The 18,604-nt window shown below is 36.4% G+C and overlaps 1 protein-coding gene across 11 annotated transcripts in view; it reads right to left on the bottom strand.

Annotated features, from left to right (window-relative positions):
* NEK4 (NIMA related kinase 4) overlaps nt 1-18,604 on the bottom strand; it is a 39,139-nt gene that overhangs the window by 10,180 nt on the left and 10,355 nt on the right. For 4 of the 11 annotated variants that reach the window (XM_056804938.1, XM_056804940.1, XM_056804941.1 and 1 more), the window contains exons 6-11: nt 18,312-18,453; nt 17,303-17,698; nt 16,296-16,349; nt 12,316-12,459; nt 11,619-11,685; nt 10,733-10,851 (exon numbers count right to left, since the gene is read on the bottom strand). In XM_056804938.1, coding sequence (XP_056660916.1) covers nt 10,733-10,851; nt 11,619-11,685; nt 12,316-12,459; nt 16,296-16,349; nt 17,303-17,698; nt 18,312-18,453 — 922 coding nt within the window. Of the gene's footprint in view, nt 1-10,732; nt 10,870-11,618; nt 11,686-12,315; nt 12,460-14,858; nt 14,973-16,295; nt 16,350-17,302; nt 17,699-18,311; nt 18,454-18,604 lie in introns of all 11 variants that reach the window. The other 7 variants (XM_007500476.3, XM_007500477.3, XM_007500480.3 and 4 more) reach the window with 3 other exon arrangements.

Below are 18,604 nucleotides of genomic sequence, written 5' to 3'. Positions count from 1 at the left end.
AGGTTTTCCTGTTTCTACTCCTTCTTCCAAACTGTCTTTCATACTGCTTTCTAACTAGTCATGTTAAAAAATATGCAGAGGTTCTCTATTACCTAATAAACAAAGTTTAAACTCTTTAACCTGAAATTCAAAGCCCTCCACAACCTGCCTACACTTCTAGACTAACACTAGCCCCACCTCCAAATAGTCTAGATCAGTGACAGTGAACCTTTTAGAGACAGAGTGCTGGGCCCTTCCCCCACCCCAACCCCCACAAGTACTTTAATAATAATAATATATGCATTAGTTGTATGTTAATATATTCTAAAGTGTGTTCTTTTAGTTCTGTTATCATCACCTTCAATTGACAAAAGCTTATTAAGTGACTACTTATGTGTCTGGCATTGGAGATACAAACAGTACCTGCCCTCAGGGAGTTTATATTCAATTAAAGAAGACACCATGTACACATATAAGTTTATGTAAATAGGGCCCATAGCTGGCCTGATGATTTCACTGGCAGAGGGAACTCTGGGGAGGCACTTCCTCCTTAATGCAGGGTGGAAACTTCTCTGCCTTTCTGTTTAAAGGGTGGCCAAGAGTGGCCAGGGCCACTTGCCAGCATGAAGTTGAGAAAAGACTCCAGCCTGAGTCTTCTGACTCTGAGGTCAGTTCTCCACGCATGGGGCCACATAGTCTCTGCCTTACATGGAATCTTACCACACAAGTTTATCCAGTAGAATGAATGACCCAAAAGTTGAGGATAAGGCTGACTGTGCAGAAGGCACTAGTTTCCAAAGAGGGCAAGGACCAGGAAAGACTTCACCTATCAGATGATACTTGAGGTTTAAAGGAAGCAAAGTATCGTAAGTTCCCTAACTGAGGAGAGGATAGATATCAGGCAGAAAGATAACAAGTCCAAAGGCAAGATACTTGTGTGTAACAGAAAGTAAGGAAGTCAAGTCTGAATATACTACAGAGTATGAGAAGAATACATATGATTAGGAAGGTAAGTTAGAGCTGTGTTATAAAAGATTTAAGTGCCAAACAGGAATTTATATTTGATCCCAGGGGCAATAAATGGAAAAAAATAAAGGGGGATAAACTGAAATTTACCTAGTAGAGGAATGACACAGCCAGACCTGCACCTGGACAATCACTGTGGCAGCTGTCGAAGAATGGTTTGGAGAGGGGAAGGAAGTAAAGTCAGGAGACCAATTGGAAACTCTGTAATAGGGAAGATAAGAAGTGATAAAGGACTGAACTAGGATAGTAGCCTTATGAGTAGAAAGGAGGAGATAAGTGTGAGAGATGATGGAAGGTAGAAATGATAAGACCTGGTGCCTGATATATGAGGGATCAAGGATGATACCAAGTTCATAAACCTGGATCGCTAGAAGGACACTGGTGTCTTCAATGGAGATAAGGAATTATGGAAGGGGGATACATTTTGACAAGAAAGATAATGATTTTGGATATGCTGATTATGAGATTTCCATGAGATCTAGTTCAAAATATGCAAAAGACATTTGGTGATATTGGAGTTGTGCAGATTAAATTAAATCTCTCCCCTGATTGTGAAAAATGAAATTAACTTCACTGCCCATTTTTAGATTTAATCAACAAAAGTATAAACATCCCACTTAATTATTAAGTGGGAGAGGTCTGTGACTCATGTGTTATATAGTGGGTGACAAATCAGAATCAAATTGACTGCCCCCTGGGCTATCCTAAGCAAAGCTTCAACTGTAATTGGTAGATGTAAAAGTGGAGGAAGGCACAGGAAGTGATGCAAAAGAAAGTGTCTTTAAAGGGGAATTACAACTTCCTGTGGAGAGATCTTAAGAGGACATCTTCAGAGCGTTCTTGAGTTCTTTGTTCTTGGGACTTCTGACTGCTCTCTTCTTCGGAGTTTTGAGTTCGAGTTGGAGGCTGGTGAAGAATCTGCTGGCTGGACCTGAGACCTTTCCTGGTGAGACTGTCCTTGAATCTCTCCCTTTGGACTGACATGTGGTGAGTGAAAAGAGCTGACTCTTTTCTTGAATTTTCTTTTAAAAATATATCTAATTAGTCAATTTGGAACATTTTTCCTTGGTTACAAGAATCATATTCTTTCCCTCTCCCCACCTCTTCTCATAGCTGACACACAATTCCATTGGGTTTCACATTTGTCCTTGATCAAAACCTATTTCCATGTTGTTGATGTTTGCACTAGGGTGATCTTTTAGAGTCTATATCCCCAATCATATCCCATCAACCCATGTAATCAAGCAGTTGTTTTTCTTCTGTGTTTCTACTCCCACAGTTCTTCCTCTGAACATGGATAATGTTCTTTCTCATAAATCCCTCTGAATTATTCTGGATCACTGCATTGCCACTAATGGAGAAGTCCATTACATTCAATTGTACCACACTGTATCAGTCTCTGTCTATAATGTTCTCCTGGTTCTGCTCCTCTCACTCTGCAACAATTCCTAAAGGTCATTCCAGTTCACATGGAATTCCTTTAGTTCATTATTCCTTTGAGCACAATAGTATTCCATCACCAACATATACTACAATTTGTTTAGCCATTCCCCAATTGGAGTGCATCCTCTCATTTTCCAATTTTTTACCACCACAAAGAGCACAGCTATGAATATTCTTGTACAAGTCTTTTTCCTTATTATCTCTTTGGGGTACAAACCCAGACGTGCTACGGCTAGATCAAAGGGCAGACAGTCTTTTATCACCCTTTGGGCATAAATCCAAATTTCCCTCCAGAATGGTTGGATCAATTCATAACTCCACCAGCAATGCATTAATGTCCCAACTTTGCCACATCCCCTCCAGCATTCATTACTTTCCTTTGTTGTCATGTTAGCCAATCTGCCAGGTGTGAGGTGATACCTCAGAGTTGTTTTGATTTGCATCTCTCTGATTATAAGAGATTTAGAAAACTTTTTCATGTGCTTATTAATAGTTTTGATTTCTTTATCTGGAAATTGCCTATTTATGTCCCTTGCCCATTTATCAATTGGGGAATGGCTTGATTTTTTTGTACAATTGATTTAGCTCTTTATAAATTTGCGTAATTAGACCTTTGTCTGAGGTTTTTGTTATGACGATTTTCCCCCAATTTGTTGCTTCCCTTCTAATTTTGGTTGCATTGGTTTTGTTTGTACAAATCCCTTTTAATTTAATGTAATCAAAATTATTTGTTTTATATTTTGTAATTTTTTCTAACTCTTGCTTGGTCTTAAAATCTTTCCTTTCCCAAAGATCTGACAAGTATACTATTCTGTGTTCACCTAATTTACTTATAGTTTCCTTCTTTATATTCAAGTCATTCACCCATTCTGAGTTCATCTTGGTTTAGGGTGTGAGATGTTGATCCAAACCCAATCTCTCCCATACTGTCTTCCAATTTTCCCAGCAGTTTTTATCAAATAGTGGATTTTTGTCCCAAAAGCTGGGATCTTTGGGTTTATCATAGACTGTCTTGCTGAAGTCACTTACCCCAAGTCTATTCCACTGATCCTCCTTTCTGTCTCTTAGCCAGTACCATATTGTTTTGATGACTACTGCTTTATAATATAGTTTGAGATCTGGTACTACTAGGCAACCTTTCTTCACATTTTTTTCCCCATTATTTCTGGATATCCTTGATCTTTTGTTCTTCCAAATGAACTTTGTTGTGGTTTTTTCCAATTCAGTAAAAAAGTTTTTTGGCAGTTCGAAGGGTATGGCACTAAATAAGTAAATTAATTTGGGTAGGATTGTCATTTTTATTATGTTAGCTTACCCATCCATGAGCAATTAATGTTTTTTCCAATTATTTAGATATAGTTTTAATGTGTGGAGTGTTTTGTAGTTGTGTTCATATAGTTCTTGTGTTTGTCTTGGCAGATCAATTCTTAAGTATTTTACATTGTCTAGGGTGATTTTAAATGGTATTTCTCTAATTCTTGCTGCTGAGAAGTGTTGGAAATATACAGAAATGCTGATGACTTATGTGGGTTTATTTTGTATCCTGCAACTTTGCTAAAATTGTTGATTATTTTCACCAGCTTTTTAGTTGATTCTCTAGTATTCTTTAAGTAGACAATCATATCATCTGCAAAGAGCGATAGCTTGGTCTCCTCATTGCCTATTTTAATACCTTCAATTTCTTTTTCTTCTCTTAATTGCTACTGCTAGTGTTTCTAGTATAATGTTAAATAATAGAGGCAATAATGGGCGTCCTAGGTTCACGCCTGATCTTATTGGGAAGGCTTCTAATTTATCCCCATTGCAGATGATGTTTACTGATGGTTTTAGAAATATACTATTTATTATTTTTAGGAAAGGCCCTTGTATTCCTATACTTTCTAGTGTTTTCAATAGGAATGAGTGTTGTATTTTGTCAAAGGCTTTTTCTGCATCTATTGAGATAATCATGTGATTTCTGTTGGTTTGCTTCTTGATTTGGTCAATTAGGTGGATGGTTTTCCTAATATTGAACCATCCTTGCATTCCCACCTGAGCATAATGAATAATCATTGTGATTACTTGCTGAAGTCTTTTTGCTAGTATTCTATTTAAGATTTTTGCATCTATATTCATTAAGGAGATTGGTCTATAGTTTTCTTTTTCTGTTTTTGACCTGCTTGGCTTTGGAATCAGTGCCATATTTGTGTCATAAAAGAAATCTGGTAGAACTCCTTCTTTGCTTATTCTGTCAAATAGTTTGTATAATATTAGGATTAATTGTTCTTTGAATGTTTGATAGAATTCATTTGTGAATCCATCTGATCCTGGGGATTTTTTCTTAGGGAGTTCTTTGATGGCTTGTTCAATTTCTTTTTCTGATATGGGTTATTTAGGTATTCTATTACTTCTTCTGGTAATCTAGGCAATTTATATTTTTGTAAACATTCATTCATATCACCTAGATTGCCATATTTATTGCCATATAATTGGGCATAATAGTTTTTAATGATTGCCTTAATTTCCTCTTCATTAGAGGTGAGATCTCCCTTTTCAACTTTGATACTGTTAATTTGGTTTTCTTCTTTCCTTTTTAAAATTAGATTGACCAGTACTTTGTCTATTTTATTTGTTTTTTCAAAGTACCGGCTTCTAGTCTTATTTATTCAATCAATAGTTCTTTGACTTTTGATTTTATTAATTTCTTCTTTAATTTTTAGGATCTCTAATTTAGTTTTCAGCTGAGGATTTTTAATTTGTTCACTTTCTAATTTTTTTAATTTGCATGCCCAATTCATTGATTTCTGCCCTCCCTAATTTGATAATATATGAACTCAAGGATATAAACTCCCCCTCTAAGTACTGCTTTGGCTGCATCCCATAGATTTTGAAAGGATGTCTCATCATTGTCATTTTCTTAAATAAATTATTAGTTGTTCTATGATTTGTTCTTTAACTGACTTTGGAGAATCATTATTATTTAATTTCCAATTAATTTTTGATTTGCCTCTCCATGTCCCTTTACTAATTATTTTATTGCATTGTGATCTGAAAAGGTTGTATTTATTATTTCTGCTCTTTTACACTTGTTTGCAATGCTTTTTATGCCCTAGTACATGGTCAGTCTTTGTGAATGTTCCATGTGCTGTTGAAAAGAAGGTGTATTCCTTTTTGTCCCTATTTATTTTTCTGCACATATCTACTAACTCTAATGTTTCCAAGATTTCATTCACTTCTCTTACTTCTTTCTTATTTATTTTTTGGTTTGATTTATCTAGTTCGAATAGAGGAAGGTTCAGGTCTCCCACTAGTAGTTTTTCTGTCTGTTTCATCCCTGTGCTCCCCTAGTTTCTCCTTTAGAAATTTGGATGCTATGCCATTTGATGCATACATGTTGAGTACTGATATTTCCTCATTGTCTATACTGCCTTTTATCAGGATGTAATTACCTTCTCTATCTCTTTTAACTAGATCTATTTTTACTTTGGCTTTGTCAGATGTCATGATTGTGACTCCCGTCTTTTTCTCAGTTGATGCCCTATGGATTTTGCTCCATCTGCTTACCTTTACCCTGTGTGTGTCTTCCTTCCTCATGTGTGTTTCTTGTAGACAACATATGGTAGGATTTTGGATTCTAATCCACTCTGTTATTTGCTTGCATTTTATGGGTGAGTCCATTCCATTCACATTCAGTTATAATTACCAGCTGTGTATTTCCCAACATTTTGATTTCTATTCCTAGTCCTGTCCTTTCTTTTTTCATTATTTACTTCTACACCAGTGTGTTTTTAATCAGTCCCCCTAATTCCCATTCTTATTTTACTTCCCTTTCTACTTCCCCTCCCTTCTTATTCCCATCTTATTTTCTTTACAGTCTAACCCCCCACCCCCTGTATTGCTTCCCTCCCCAACAGTCCATTTGTTTCCCTTCTACTTCTCTATAGGGTTCGAATCAATTCTCTGCCTCATGGGTCCAATTGTTTTTCCCTTTTTGAGTCAATTTTAATGCATATAAGAATTAAGTATTTCCTGTCTCCAACCTCTTTACCCTTTCAGTGTATTGATGTTCTCCCCCACTCCTGCCATTTGCTTCTTTATGACATATAAATTTACCCTATTTTGTTTCTTTTCCCATTTCTCATATTAACCTCTTTTTTCACCTATAGTTACACTTACACACACACACACATCTTAGTATTTCATCCTATACAGTTTGTCACTGTTCCTTCTAAGTATAATTCTTCTAGCTACCCATGTGATAATAACTATTTTTAAGAGTTACCAATATCCTCTTTTCTTGTAGGGATACAAATCATTTTAACTTATTGGATCCCTTAAAAAAAGTTCTTTTGTTTCCTTTTGTTTTTTCCCCTTCCTTAATTACCTTTTGGTGATTCTCACGAGTTCTGTGTTTGCACATCAAATTTTCTGTTCAAGTCTGGTCTTTTCTTTATGAATGCTTGGAAGTCTTCTATTTTTATTAAATGACCATACTTTCCCCTGCAAGAATATAGTCAGTTTAGCTGGGGAGTTGATTCTTGGTTGTAGACCTAGTTCCCTTGCTTTCCAGAACATCATATTCCATGCCTTTCAGTCCTTCAGTGTAGATGCAGCCAGATCCTGTGTTATCCTAACTGTGGTTCCATGGTATCTGAATGACTTCTTCTTAGCAGCTTGTAATATTTTTTCATTGGTCTGGTAGTTCTTGAATTTGGCTATAACATTCCTGGGTGTTGTCACTTGGGGATTAAGTACAGGAGGTAATCTGTGGATTCTTTCAATCTCCACTTTTCCCTCTTGCTCTGGAATGTCAGCGCAGTTTTCTTAGAAAATTTCTTGTAGAATGATGTCCAGTCTTTTTCTTTTGTCATGATCTTCCAATAGTCCAGTGATTCTTAAGTTGTCTCTCTGGGACCTGTTTTCTAGTTCTTCTGTTTTGTGGATGAGGTGTTTCATATTTTCCTCAATTTTTTCATTCTTTTGATTTTGTTTCATAGTTTCCTGCTGCCTTGTGAAGTCGTTTGCTTCTAGTTGTTGGATTCTAGTTTTTAAAGGCTGAATTTCATCCCTGGCTTTTTGGTCTTCCTCCTCCTTCTGGTCTGATTTTCTTTGGAAGTCATCTTTCATCTTCTTTGCTTCATCTTTCATCTCCTCTTGCCTCATTTTCAAGCTGATTAATTTTGGCTTTCAAGACACTATTTTCTGTTTCCAAATGATTTATTTTCCTTTTAAGTTATTTTCCCAGTTGTCTTCAGCCTCTCTTAATTGTTTCTTGAATTGTATTTTTAGTTCTTCCAAAGCCTGTGTCCAATTTGCTGGGTTTCTGTGTTTTTTTCTTGGTTTTCCTTGATCCTCCTCTGTTCCATTTGCTCTTTGTTCATTGCCTGGATAAAAAGCTCTTGATTGTAATTTCTTTATTCTTTTTCTGTTGTTTACTAACTTTTCCCCCTTCTTTTCCCTCTGTAGTTGCCTGTAGTCTTGCTCCTCTCATTATGTGCTAGATCTGTGGGTTTGGGCTGTTCTTTCCTGAAGGAACTTCTTCTCTGTTCTTCTGATTGATCAGGTTGATTGATCTTTCCCGGCTGACAGCTGAAAAGGAGCTGGGCTTCCCGTCCTGTTGTCAAGGTTGTTGCCTGTAGTTTGTTGCAGCTTTTGTCCTTGGAGTTTAGTTAGCAAGGCTCTCAGATCAGTCTGTGGGGAAGGGGTGTTGGAACTTGAGTTTCTCTGCCCTCAAGGCTTCTTATCTGCCCTATTGATGAGATTGAACCAGGGAGGACAAGTTGATCTGCAAAGCTGGATGTGTCCTGAGGCCAAAACCTCCAGAAAGGGGGAGGCTCAAAATGGAGCATCTTGGCTGCAACCAGGCTTCCTATTCTATGCTTCTCCTCCAGCTGCTTCTACATCACCTGTGTTCTACACCTTGAGCCTGGCACTGCTTTGCTGGCAAGGTACTCCCTTCTAGGCTAGCACCCTTGCCCGCCTAGAGCTTACAGCTACTGCTGGAGGCTCAACGCTGTAGGTGGGGGAAGGGTCCTGGGACTTCCTTCTTCCCCATAAACCTGCTATCCAGCCTTTTTGGGGGTTTTACCTTTTAAGTTGGGTCCAGGAAGAGAGTTCCCTAGCTCTGGCCTGTTGTTAGATTTGGTTTTCAGTCCTCTTGAAGCATTGTGTTTTTAATCGGTGAGGAAGGGTTTATGGAGGTCTGAACTATTATTGTCTCTAAGTCACCATCTTGATTCCCCTTTCCTGGATTTTTGGAAGAGATTAGCTTTAGGAGAAAACTATTCTCTATTTTTTAGGCAATGGGGGTCAAGTGACTTGCCTAGGGTCACACAGCTAGGAAATGTCTGAGGCCAGATTTGAACCTAGGACCTCCTGTCTCTAGGCCTGGCTCTCAATCCACAGAGCCACCCAGCTTTCCCCTGAGACCTAACCTCTTGAGAGAGACTCCCTGCATCCCCAGGTCCTCAGTTCAAAGCTGAGGCCTCTCCAGTTGAGGACTAAACTCCCCTGCCTGGGTTGAGCCAAAGGTTGGAGCAAAATCCTTTAGTGTGTACATGATATCTTACCCTATCCTCTCTCTGCTTTTCTTACTTCACTCCTTTTATATTTTCTAAATAAATTGTTAAATAACTCTTTAGGAATTAATTAAAATTTCTGGTGACCCTATTCTTAAATAATCCAGTCCAACCTTTTATATAAAAACCCCATTTTTCTTCCTACAGAGTGGTGAGAAGAGAGACTAGGACTGCATATATAGATGATCATTGGCATAGAAATCTATGGGATCTGAAGAGGTCACAAGAAAGAAGAGAGAGAGAGAGAGAGAGAGGTGTCTAAGACAAAGTACTGGGGAACAATCAGTTATGGAACCTAATATGGATGATGATCCAACAAAGGAAACTCAGGAGTGGTCTAATGGGAGGAAGTAAACAAGGAGAGAACAATGTCTTGAAAACTCAGAAAAGTTGTATCCAGGAGGAGGCAGTAATCAAGTGACAAATGCTGTAGAGCTGTTAAGAAAGAAAGATGCTGGGAAAAGATGATCAGATTAGGCAATTCAGAAATTAATGAGGGTGAGGTGGGATGGAGGGGAGCTATGTGGCTCAGTGGATAGTGTCAGGCCTAAAGACAAGAGGATTCAAATATGACCTCAGACACTTCCTAGCTGCGTGACCTTGGACAAATTACTTAACCCTCATTGCCTAACCCTATGTTCTTCTGCCTTGGAACCTATACACAGTATTGATTCTAAGTCAGAAGGTAAGGGTTTAAAAAAAAAAGATCAATGGTGTAACAGTTAAAATTAGTTTCTCTGCTAAAACTATTATATTTTTATGAGGTTTATTAAAGATTAAGAAATAAAGAAAATACAAAATAAGAAAGTGCGTGCCTAGGAGGGCCGAAAAGGCCCATTCACTTACACTACATCTCAAGAGAAGCGTGTGCGTAGCAGTTAAAATTAGTTTTCTGCTAGAAGTATTATATTTTTATGAGGTTTATTAAGATTAAAAATATAAAGAAAATACAAAATAAGAAAGCACGTGCCTAGGAGGGCCGAATGGCCCATTCACTTACACTACATTATGAGAGATGTGTGTCCCTGGAAGCGCAAGCAGGAAGAGAGCCCCAGTAGGTTTTATAGCCAGTTTAAATAAAAATTTTGATCTCACCTCGGTGGGGATCTCAGTGAGATTAGAGGGCATCTTGGGAACTAGAGCAAGGACTTCTGGGGATTGAAGTCCGGGGTTCAAATCTCCATTTTTACAATGGTAATTTGGGAGAGAGCAGTTTCAGCTGAATGATGAGGTTAGAAACCAGACTGCAAGTAGCTGATAAATGAGCATAGGGGAAGTGTAAGTAATAAGTATAGATAGCTTTTTTAAGAAGTTTGATTAGGAAGAGAGGTACAAGATGGTAGCTTGAAGGGATGGTACAGTCCAATCAATTGTTCTGTTTTTTAAAGGCCAGTGGAGACCCAGACATGTTTGCAGGCAGCTGGGAAAGAGCCAACTGATAGGAAGATTCTGAAGGTTTGAGAGAGAGGTGATTTCAAGGATAATCTGCAGGGGAAGATAGGAAAGGATGAGATCAAGGTTTGGCCCTAGCAAGAAAGGTCATCTCTTCATCAGAGACTGGAATAAAAGGAGAGGATTATTTAAGAAACTTTTTTTTTTTAAAGATAGGGCAAAAGCAAACTTTATCTTCGCTTCTTTTAACTAAATGTAATTCACAGTCATGAAGTTTTATAGTAAAAGAATGAATTTAAACATTTCCCAATTAAGGAATGTGGCTTCTGGCTTACCTGAGAGGTATCTATGTCTGAACATAACTGATGAGCAGTCAAGTGCTCATTTTCTATGTGCAAATTCATTCCTTCTCCTGAATCCAGAGATGCTCTTCTCACTGAAGGACCTGAAAAAACTGTCAAAAGCCAGTTGGCTTAAAAGTAGGAACAACAATGTCAGGCAGAGTGGGAAGCATCTAGTAGAAAGAGCACAGGACTTCTACTCATAGAATCATCTTTACAGAGCTGGAAGGAACTTTAGAAGTCATCTAGTGCAATTCCTTCATTTTATATGAGGAAACTAAGGGACAAGAGAAGTATAGGAGACTTTGTATCTGGCATCACACTAGCTGTTTGTGTATGGGTAAATCAACCTTTGAGTTTCAGTTTTCTTATTTTTAAAATAGGGCTATTTATTCTACTCATCTCAAGAGCTATGTTGTATTCTGTAAGGTACTACATAAATGTAATCTGTTTAAACAGCTAGCTCATAACATTTTTCTCAAAAATCATTAGTTATGGATTACCCTCCCCAAAGGCTTCTCTCCATTCATGTTCTTGAGTACAAGGCATTGAACCTAGACAAGATAAGGCTACATTTAGAAGTGGAAATACAATAAAAATTCACTTGAACAATCTACTGTATTCTCTTATATTAGTTATATATACTTCTAAAGGGACTACACTTTCCCAACCCCAAAACATATACTGATTTTTTTTTAAGACTATCTAAATTACTTTGAACTCGTCAAAATCCTAAATAGGAGCTTGAAAGTTCCCATAATTCATCAAATATGATTTCTTTTTATGTTGTCACACAGGGAAAAAAATTATATATATATATATATATGTATGCACTGTTAGCTCCCTTGCCAAAGGGTTAAAGAAGAGGAAAAGCTCTTACCAATGGGAAATATTTCTTCCTGTGACCGCTTTAGTCTCCTCCTTTCTCTGGCAGACAGTGGTCGATCCTTTTAAGGAATGAGAGTGAAGAGTTACTCTATCATTAGCACATGAAAAAGTTCTGCATCAGCCTTCAAAGCCCATTTTGAGATCAAATCTCAAAGCTACAAGCTGCTAGGCACACATATTTAGGAGGTTTGCATGTGAATAGTTGTTAATGTATTTTAAAAAATACTTACTCTTCCTTAATTTCAAATATATTGGAAGTTGTAGGGGACCAGAACCAGGGAATCTGCCTGCCTATCCAATCAAAGCAAACCCAAAGACACCCATTCTATAATTTGCCAATGTTCTCATCATGGAATTGAGATACATGTCATCTTCTAGTAAACTGTTCTCCAAACCAGTTAATTTTCAAATAGTAGTTTTAAAGTTTACAAAATACTTTTCCTAAAAATACTGTGAGGTAGGTATGGGGCATATTATCCTCAGTTTGTACCTGAAGAAACTGAGGAATGTGTGATTTGCTTAGGATCACACAATTTTTAAGTGTAAAAGATGGGATATAAATCAGTCTTTTGCTTCTAGGTCTAGTGTTCCTTCCACCATACTATGCTGTCCTGAATTCCACAATTTACCCAGGTTTTTACATAAAAAAAATTACAAAGGGTAAGTAAATTTCAAAAAATTCTGCAAACCTTTGAGGATGTTATCTCGCTGCTTCTTGAACTGTCTACTGACACCATTACTTCTGTGCTATGTTTAGTAGCACCACTATGTGTTGTTTTCTTAACTACTTTACTTGCAATGGGAGGAGAAGGCAAAGGTCTAGGAGGAACTTCCTGGGAAGTTAAAAAAAAAGTTTAAGACAAGTTTAATTTCACCTATCCTTTTCCATTTTTCACTCTACACTATAATTCCCCCAAACTGTTTTCTAAAAGTTTGCTGTAAAAAGCTTCAAAATTATATTTTTATAAAAATCATCCATCTAAAATTAACTACTCTCTAAGATACCTAGAAGGAATAAGCCTGTAAGAAACTTCTTCAAGAAGTCACTTATTTCCTCCATTTAGAAATTTAAATATCCATACCTCACCAAAGAGAACTGCAGAGGTAGCCATACTGGCTGGTTCCCTTACACATCCCAAATGATTCTTTCCATCTTCTCCCAAAAGGAAACATTCCCCCTACTATTTGTAACAGGTTTATATTTTCAAACTAATTTTAGTATGTCATCCTTTCCAAGTATTTCATGTTCTTCTGTTAATGGTCTTTATGTATCTTATGAGCAACAGTCAATTTAACTAAATCTAAGACAAAGTGAGAGAAGTTTCTTCAAGAATTTGATTTTAGCAGTAAGTGCTGCTGCCTCTGATTCAGATCAAAATCCCTTTTTATCTTAGTAGATGATCTTCAAAGAATTGTCATGACCCCCTACTACCAGTTTCCAAATTATATTACAAAGCATTAATCATCAAAACAATCTGCTACTGCCATTGGAAGAAATAGAGTGAAGGATAAGTGGAATAGGTCGGGTACACAATATGAAGTAGTAAGTGTCCATAGAAATCTCCTGTTTGATAAACTCAAAGATCCAAACTAATGGGGCAAGAACACACTATTTGACAAAGATTTCTGGGAAAGCTGGAGGGTAGTTTGACAGAAACTAGGTATAGACCAACATCTCACACCACATACCAAGATAAAGTCAAAATGATTTAGACATAAAGGGCAATACCATAAGCAAATTAGGAAAGCATGGAAAAATATACCTGTCAGATCTATAGAAAAGGGAATAGCTTATGGCTGAACAAGACAAAGAAAGGATCATGGGAAGTAAAATGGATAATTCTGATTACATTAAATAAAAAATAATTTGCACAAACAAAGCAAATGCATCCAAAACTAGAATGAAACCAGGAAAAAAAATTTACATCAAGTTTCTCTTATAAAGGCCTCATTTCTCAAATATATAGGGAAATGAGTCAAATTTATAAGAATACAACTCATTCCCAATTAGTAATTGGTCAAAGCATATGAGCCAGCAGTTTTCAGAAGAAAGCAAAATGATCAATAGTCATATTAAAAAAAGCTCTAAATCACTACTGATTAGAGAAATGAAAAATAAAACAACACTGAGGTACCACCTTACACCTATCAGACTGGCTGACATAAAAGAAAAGGAAAATGACAAATGCTGGAGGAATTGTGGGAAAATTGGGACCCTAATGAATTATTGGAAGAGTTCTGAACTGGTCCAGTTATTCTGGAAAATAATTTGGAATTATGCCCAAAGGGCTATAAAACTGGTATATATCCTTTGACCCATTAATACCACTACTATGTCTATTTCCCAAAGATGTAAAAGAAAAAGGGATCTATTTGTACAAAAACATTTACAGCAGTTCTTTTTTTGTGTTGGTGAAGAACTGGAAACTGAGGGGATACTCATCAATTGGGGAACAACTGAACACAAGTTGTATCATATGATTGTGATAGAGAACTGTTGTGTTCTAATTAATGACAAAGGGGATGGTTTCAGAAAAACATGGTAAGACCTGTAAGATACAAAGTGAAGTGAACAAAACCAGAACATTGTACCTAGTAATAGCAATATCATAATGATGATTAGCTGTGAAAGACTTAGCTACTCTAATTAATACAATGATCTAAGACAATTCCAAAGGATCCATGATAAAAAATGCTATCTATCCACCACCAGAGAAAGCTGATGAACTCTGAGTGCTGATGGAAGGACAATTTAAATTTTTTTCTTGTTTTTTTTGTGTTTTCTTTTGCAATATGGCTAATATGGAAATGTTTTGCATAATTTCACATGTATAATCAATATCATATTGCTTGCTTTGAGGGATGGGAAGGAGGGAGGGATTTTGGAACTTGAAATAAAAAAAATTAATGTTAATACATTTTAAAAATGTAATTGGAAAATATTTAACAAAATAAATAAACATATCTTTTAAAAGAGTTTTGAGACCACCATGACAATGACCCTCTGGAGACTCAGGCTGGTTCTCAGATGGACAAATTCTGTTCTATCACAAGGACCAGATGTAAAAATATTTTCAGCTTGGAGAACCTATTGTAACTTCCTTTCTGTTGAAAATCCAAGGTCTCCTTCATACCCAAATGAGGCATTGGAGTACCCAACTTTAGTGTAGTTTTGAGAATTTTACCTTGTTAAAAATACATGATAAATTATCCCAAAGAAGTTTCTGCCCACCTGTCCATTCTCTCTACTTCGTTCAACTCGCTCCCTTTTTTTCTGCCTTCTTTGCCGTGAACGGAGGGGCTCAGACACAGAACTATGGGGATGTAAGCATGGTTTGATTCTATCCTAAAAATGAAAAATAATTTCTTGTATCCATGGAATGAAATGGGATTTTAGTTTTCTAAATGGCCAAGCATTCCCACTTCCCATCTAAGAAGTGTTCCTGCAACTTGGAGGAACAAACTCCCCTTGGCATATGCAGAAATTCTAAAAATAAATGCCTTTTAGCTAACCTGGACTGCCATCAAACAATATCATTCTATTCTGTCCCAATTTGGAATTCTTTGTTTCTATTTGCCCAACTGAAAACAAAATTATTCTTGACTAGTTATTCTCTGCACTACACTACACATTCTATACATCTTCCACTTCTGTACATTTGTATCCCGGGAATGCATTCCCTCTTCATTTCAATACCAAGGAGTTATTATCTTTCTTCAAGGGTTAGTTGAGGTAATTCTTCTTTTGTGAAACCACTCCTGATTTCCTCAGCTGTCAAACTTCTCTCCCTCCTCTCCCTTTACTGTTTGTGTACATGTTGTACACCCTTAGTAAAATCCTTGCTACTGGAGAATGGAAAATTTTATTTTTGTCTTGATATCTTCAGCACCTAGCCTAGTTTTATCTATTTAATAAACATTTGTTGAACTTAACTGAACTCTTTGGGCTAAAAAATTTCCATTAAGTTTTTAATGAAAAAAGTAATTGTAAAAGTGTGTCAGTAAAAATACTATTTGTTTCTTTAAAACTAAGAATTTAGTATAGTAGGGAGCTATGAATGGAGAACTACATATAATCAGACTTGGCTGAGGAAATGCTTCATTTTGCTGACCTGATTTTTTTCTTTTTTTTATACAAGAAAAGTCTCACTGGCTAAGAGGCAAGGGAAAAATATATTTAAAAGTGAAAATAATATAAAAACAAAATGACACTGAAATTTTAAATGAAAAAGTATATTTAGTTGACAGATAAGAAATTAAAATAATACTCTTGTACCACATTTACTACTGCAGTGTCTATTTTTAATAACTAATAGGACATTGATAGTTTGATCAAAAGTCTTTTTTTGAGAAAAGTTTATAATTCAATAGTAACACAAGATAAGGCTGAGATATTAAGTAAAAAAAGAATTTAACTACAGTTTTACATCTACTAGCAACCAAAAAATTATAAAACTACAGGAAAAAGATCTCTTCTTTTTCTCCTTTGACAATGAATTCAATATCAAGCAGAAAATAGTTACAAAATATGAAAAACTTGAGTGATTTTTACAAAACTTATAAACTGCATCACCAGCAATTAAATGAGATCAAGTCAACTAATCAAATTCTAAAGAGAGAAAAAACCCTTAACTTATTTGTTGGAACAAGTGAGATACATTAGACTTACCAGGACAACTGGTACAAATGATGCTAAGAGCTTTTCAGTGGAGTCCAAACTGTCCTAAAAAAAAAGAAGGCCTTGCATTTTCATGAACAAAGAAAACTCAGAGGAAATAACAACCAGCTCGAAAATAGTAACAAAAGTAGTTTTTAACTAATGTGAATGTAATCTGACAGTCAAGTAAGGAATAAGGAAAATTTAGGCCTATACTTCATCTTCAAAGTTCTTGACTGTTAGGTTTTAAAAACCTTTTCCTCACCATTCTACTTTTCATTGCCTTTATCAAACAACATAAACAATCTGTTTTTTACTATAATCTTCTCTAGAAGCTTACTAGCCCAGATGATGGTGGGAATGCCCTGAAGACTGAGGAAAAATAATGTAAAAAGTTAGAAATGATTATGGAGTTGGCTTAGCCATAGATCATTGCATCATAGGGGCAAGGCCTATGAGGGAAGGAGAGAGGGAGAGAGGGAGGATGGAAAAGAAAGGTGAGAGGATGGAAAATAGGACAGTTGGAAGGGAGGGAGGAAGCAAATTTAAGCAGTTGTTGAGTTTCTCCCTCTTTGTTATCATCAGGATAGAGAGATTTAAGAAACTTTTCAGAATCCAAATCCCTTGTTTTAGCTTTTATATAAAATGGTTTACAGAATAGCTGATTTAAATTAAAAAACAAAACAAAACACTTCTTTTTAAAATGGCTCTAAGGGGCCAGCTGGGTGGCTCAGTGGTTTGAGAGCCAGGCCTAGAGATGGGAGGTCCTAGGTTCAAATTTGGCCTCAGACACATCCCAGCTGCGTGACCCTGGGCAAGTCACTTGACCCCCATTGCCTAGCCCTTACCACTCTTCTACCTTAGAACCAACATACAGTATTGATTCTAAGATGGAAGGTAAGGGTTTTTTGTTGTTGTTGTTTTTTTAATGGCTCTAAACAAGATAACTTGTATAAGATTCAACTATTCCTCCCTACTATATTCTGAAACCAAGAGCTGACAATGGCTAAAAGGCTTACCTGATCCACTGGCTTTAGGTCCTTGTGTAAGGGCTGAACAAGTTTCATGGTGCTTTTCTCTTCATCAGTGTTCTCAATAGAAGTCTGTGAGGGAACTAGATTTTCAGGCTTAGGACTAAGTTGTTGCCCCTCTTCCTTCACTAGGGAGACATTAAATTTAGCTTCTGGCTCATTAGAAATATCTGAGTATTTCAATTTGTCATCTTGTAGCAAGTTGTCACTCTTTGAGTTTCTTCTTTCTGTGGCAGGTAAAATGTTAATATCCACCTTACTGACTGTTGCTAAAGAGTCTCCAGGGCTGTGCACATCATTCTTGTTGGAATGGCTTTTAAGACAAGCTATTTCTGAGACACAAGCATCCATGGGCTTATCTTGGGAGAAACATTTTTCTTCAACCTGAAAAGGTTGAAGCAAATGTGCTTTAAGAATTACTATGGTACTAATATCATAAGCATTTTAATAATCCATATTATCTAAAGTATTCTAGATAAATTAACTTCATTAACATGATGTCTTGAATATGGTTTTAGAATTTATTCTTTCATAGCATATTCTTTAGAAAAATACAAATATTTCACATAAACTGACATATCAATCTATTATTTTTTTTATTATCCTAATTGAATTAATTGATATTAAAGTGGTTATCCTTTCCTAAATTTGAATAAAGTGTGAATGAAGAGCTTCAAGGGGAGAGACATCTTCCTAAAAAGAAACATTTTTGTCTTTAGTAGTAGAGGAGGAGGAGAGGGACAAGAGATAATCTGGGAGAGCAGCCATAGCTGAGAAGGGAAGGCTGAAGGGGGAAATTCTTCAAACCACCTCTCCTCTCTGAGCCAACCCTAAACATCAGCTATCCTCTCCTAGGTCCTGTTTCTTTTACCACCTACAAAACTTCTCCATTACAAAGAGCTGATCACATTGTTGGAATGCCAAAAGTATGTTTGCCTAATAGACAATCTATTATATTAATAGTTGTATTAAATGTGTCTTTTAAATAGAAACATACCTCTGTACGTGTCTTGGAATGCTTTGAGAAATATTGCTGAGCGATGACCTTTTCATTGTTTGATTCAGTCTTCACTGAAATAACTTCGGCAACAGGTCTGGCTTTAGGGTTACAGTTTTTAATGTGACTTTTAGAAGTTCTTCTTCATGAAGAAAGGAATGAGGAAAATATATTAAAAAGTTGTTTCATTCAACATAGCAAGATTCAATTACTTAGGAAGTACCTACCAGTTGCCCCACCTTGTGCAAGGTGTGCTGGGGATATGAAAATCAATAAAATTTAAACGTATATAT

Source organism: Monodelphis domestica, chromosome 7 (assembly GCF_027887165.1).
Source record: "Monodelphis domestica isolate mMonDom1 chromosome 7, mMonDom1.pri, whole genome shotgun sequence".
NCBI classification, from domain to species: Eukaryota; Metazoa; Chordata; class Mammalia; order Didelphimorphia; family Didelphidae; genus Monodelphis; species Monodelphis domestica.
The sequence above is the reverse complement of the archived record's forward strand: the minus strand, read 5'-3'. Positions and strand labels throughout refer to the sequence as shown.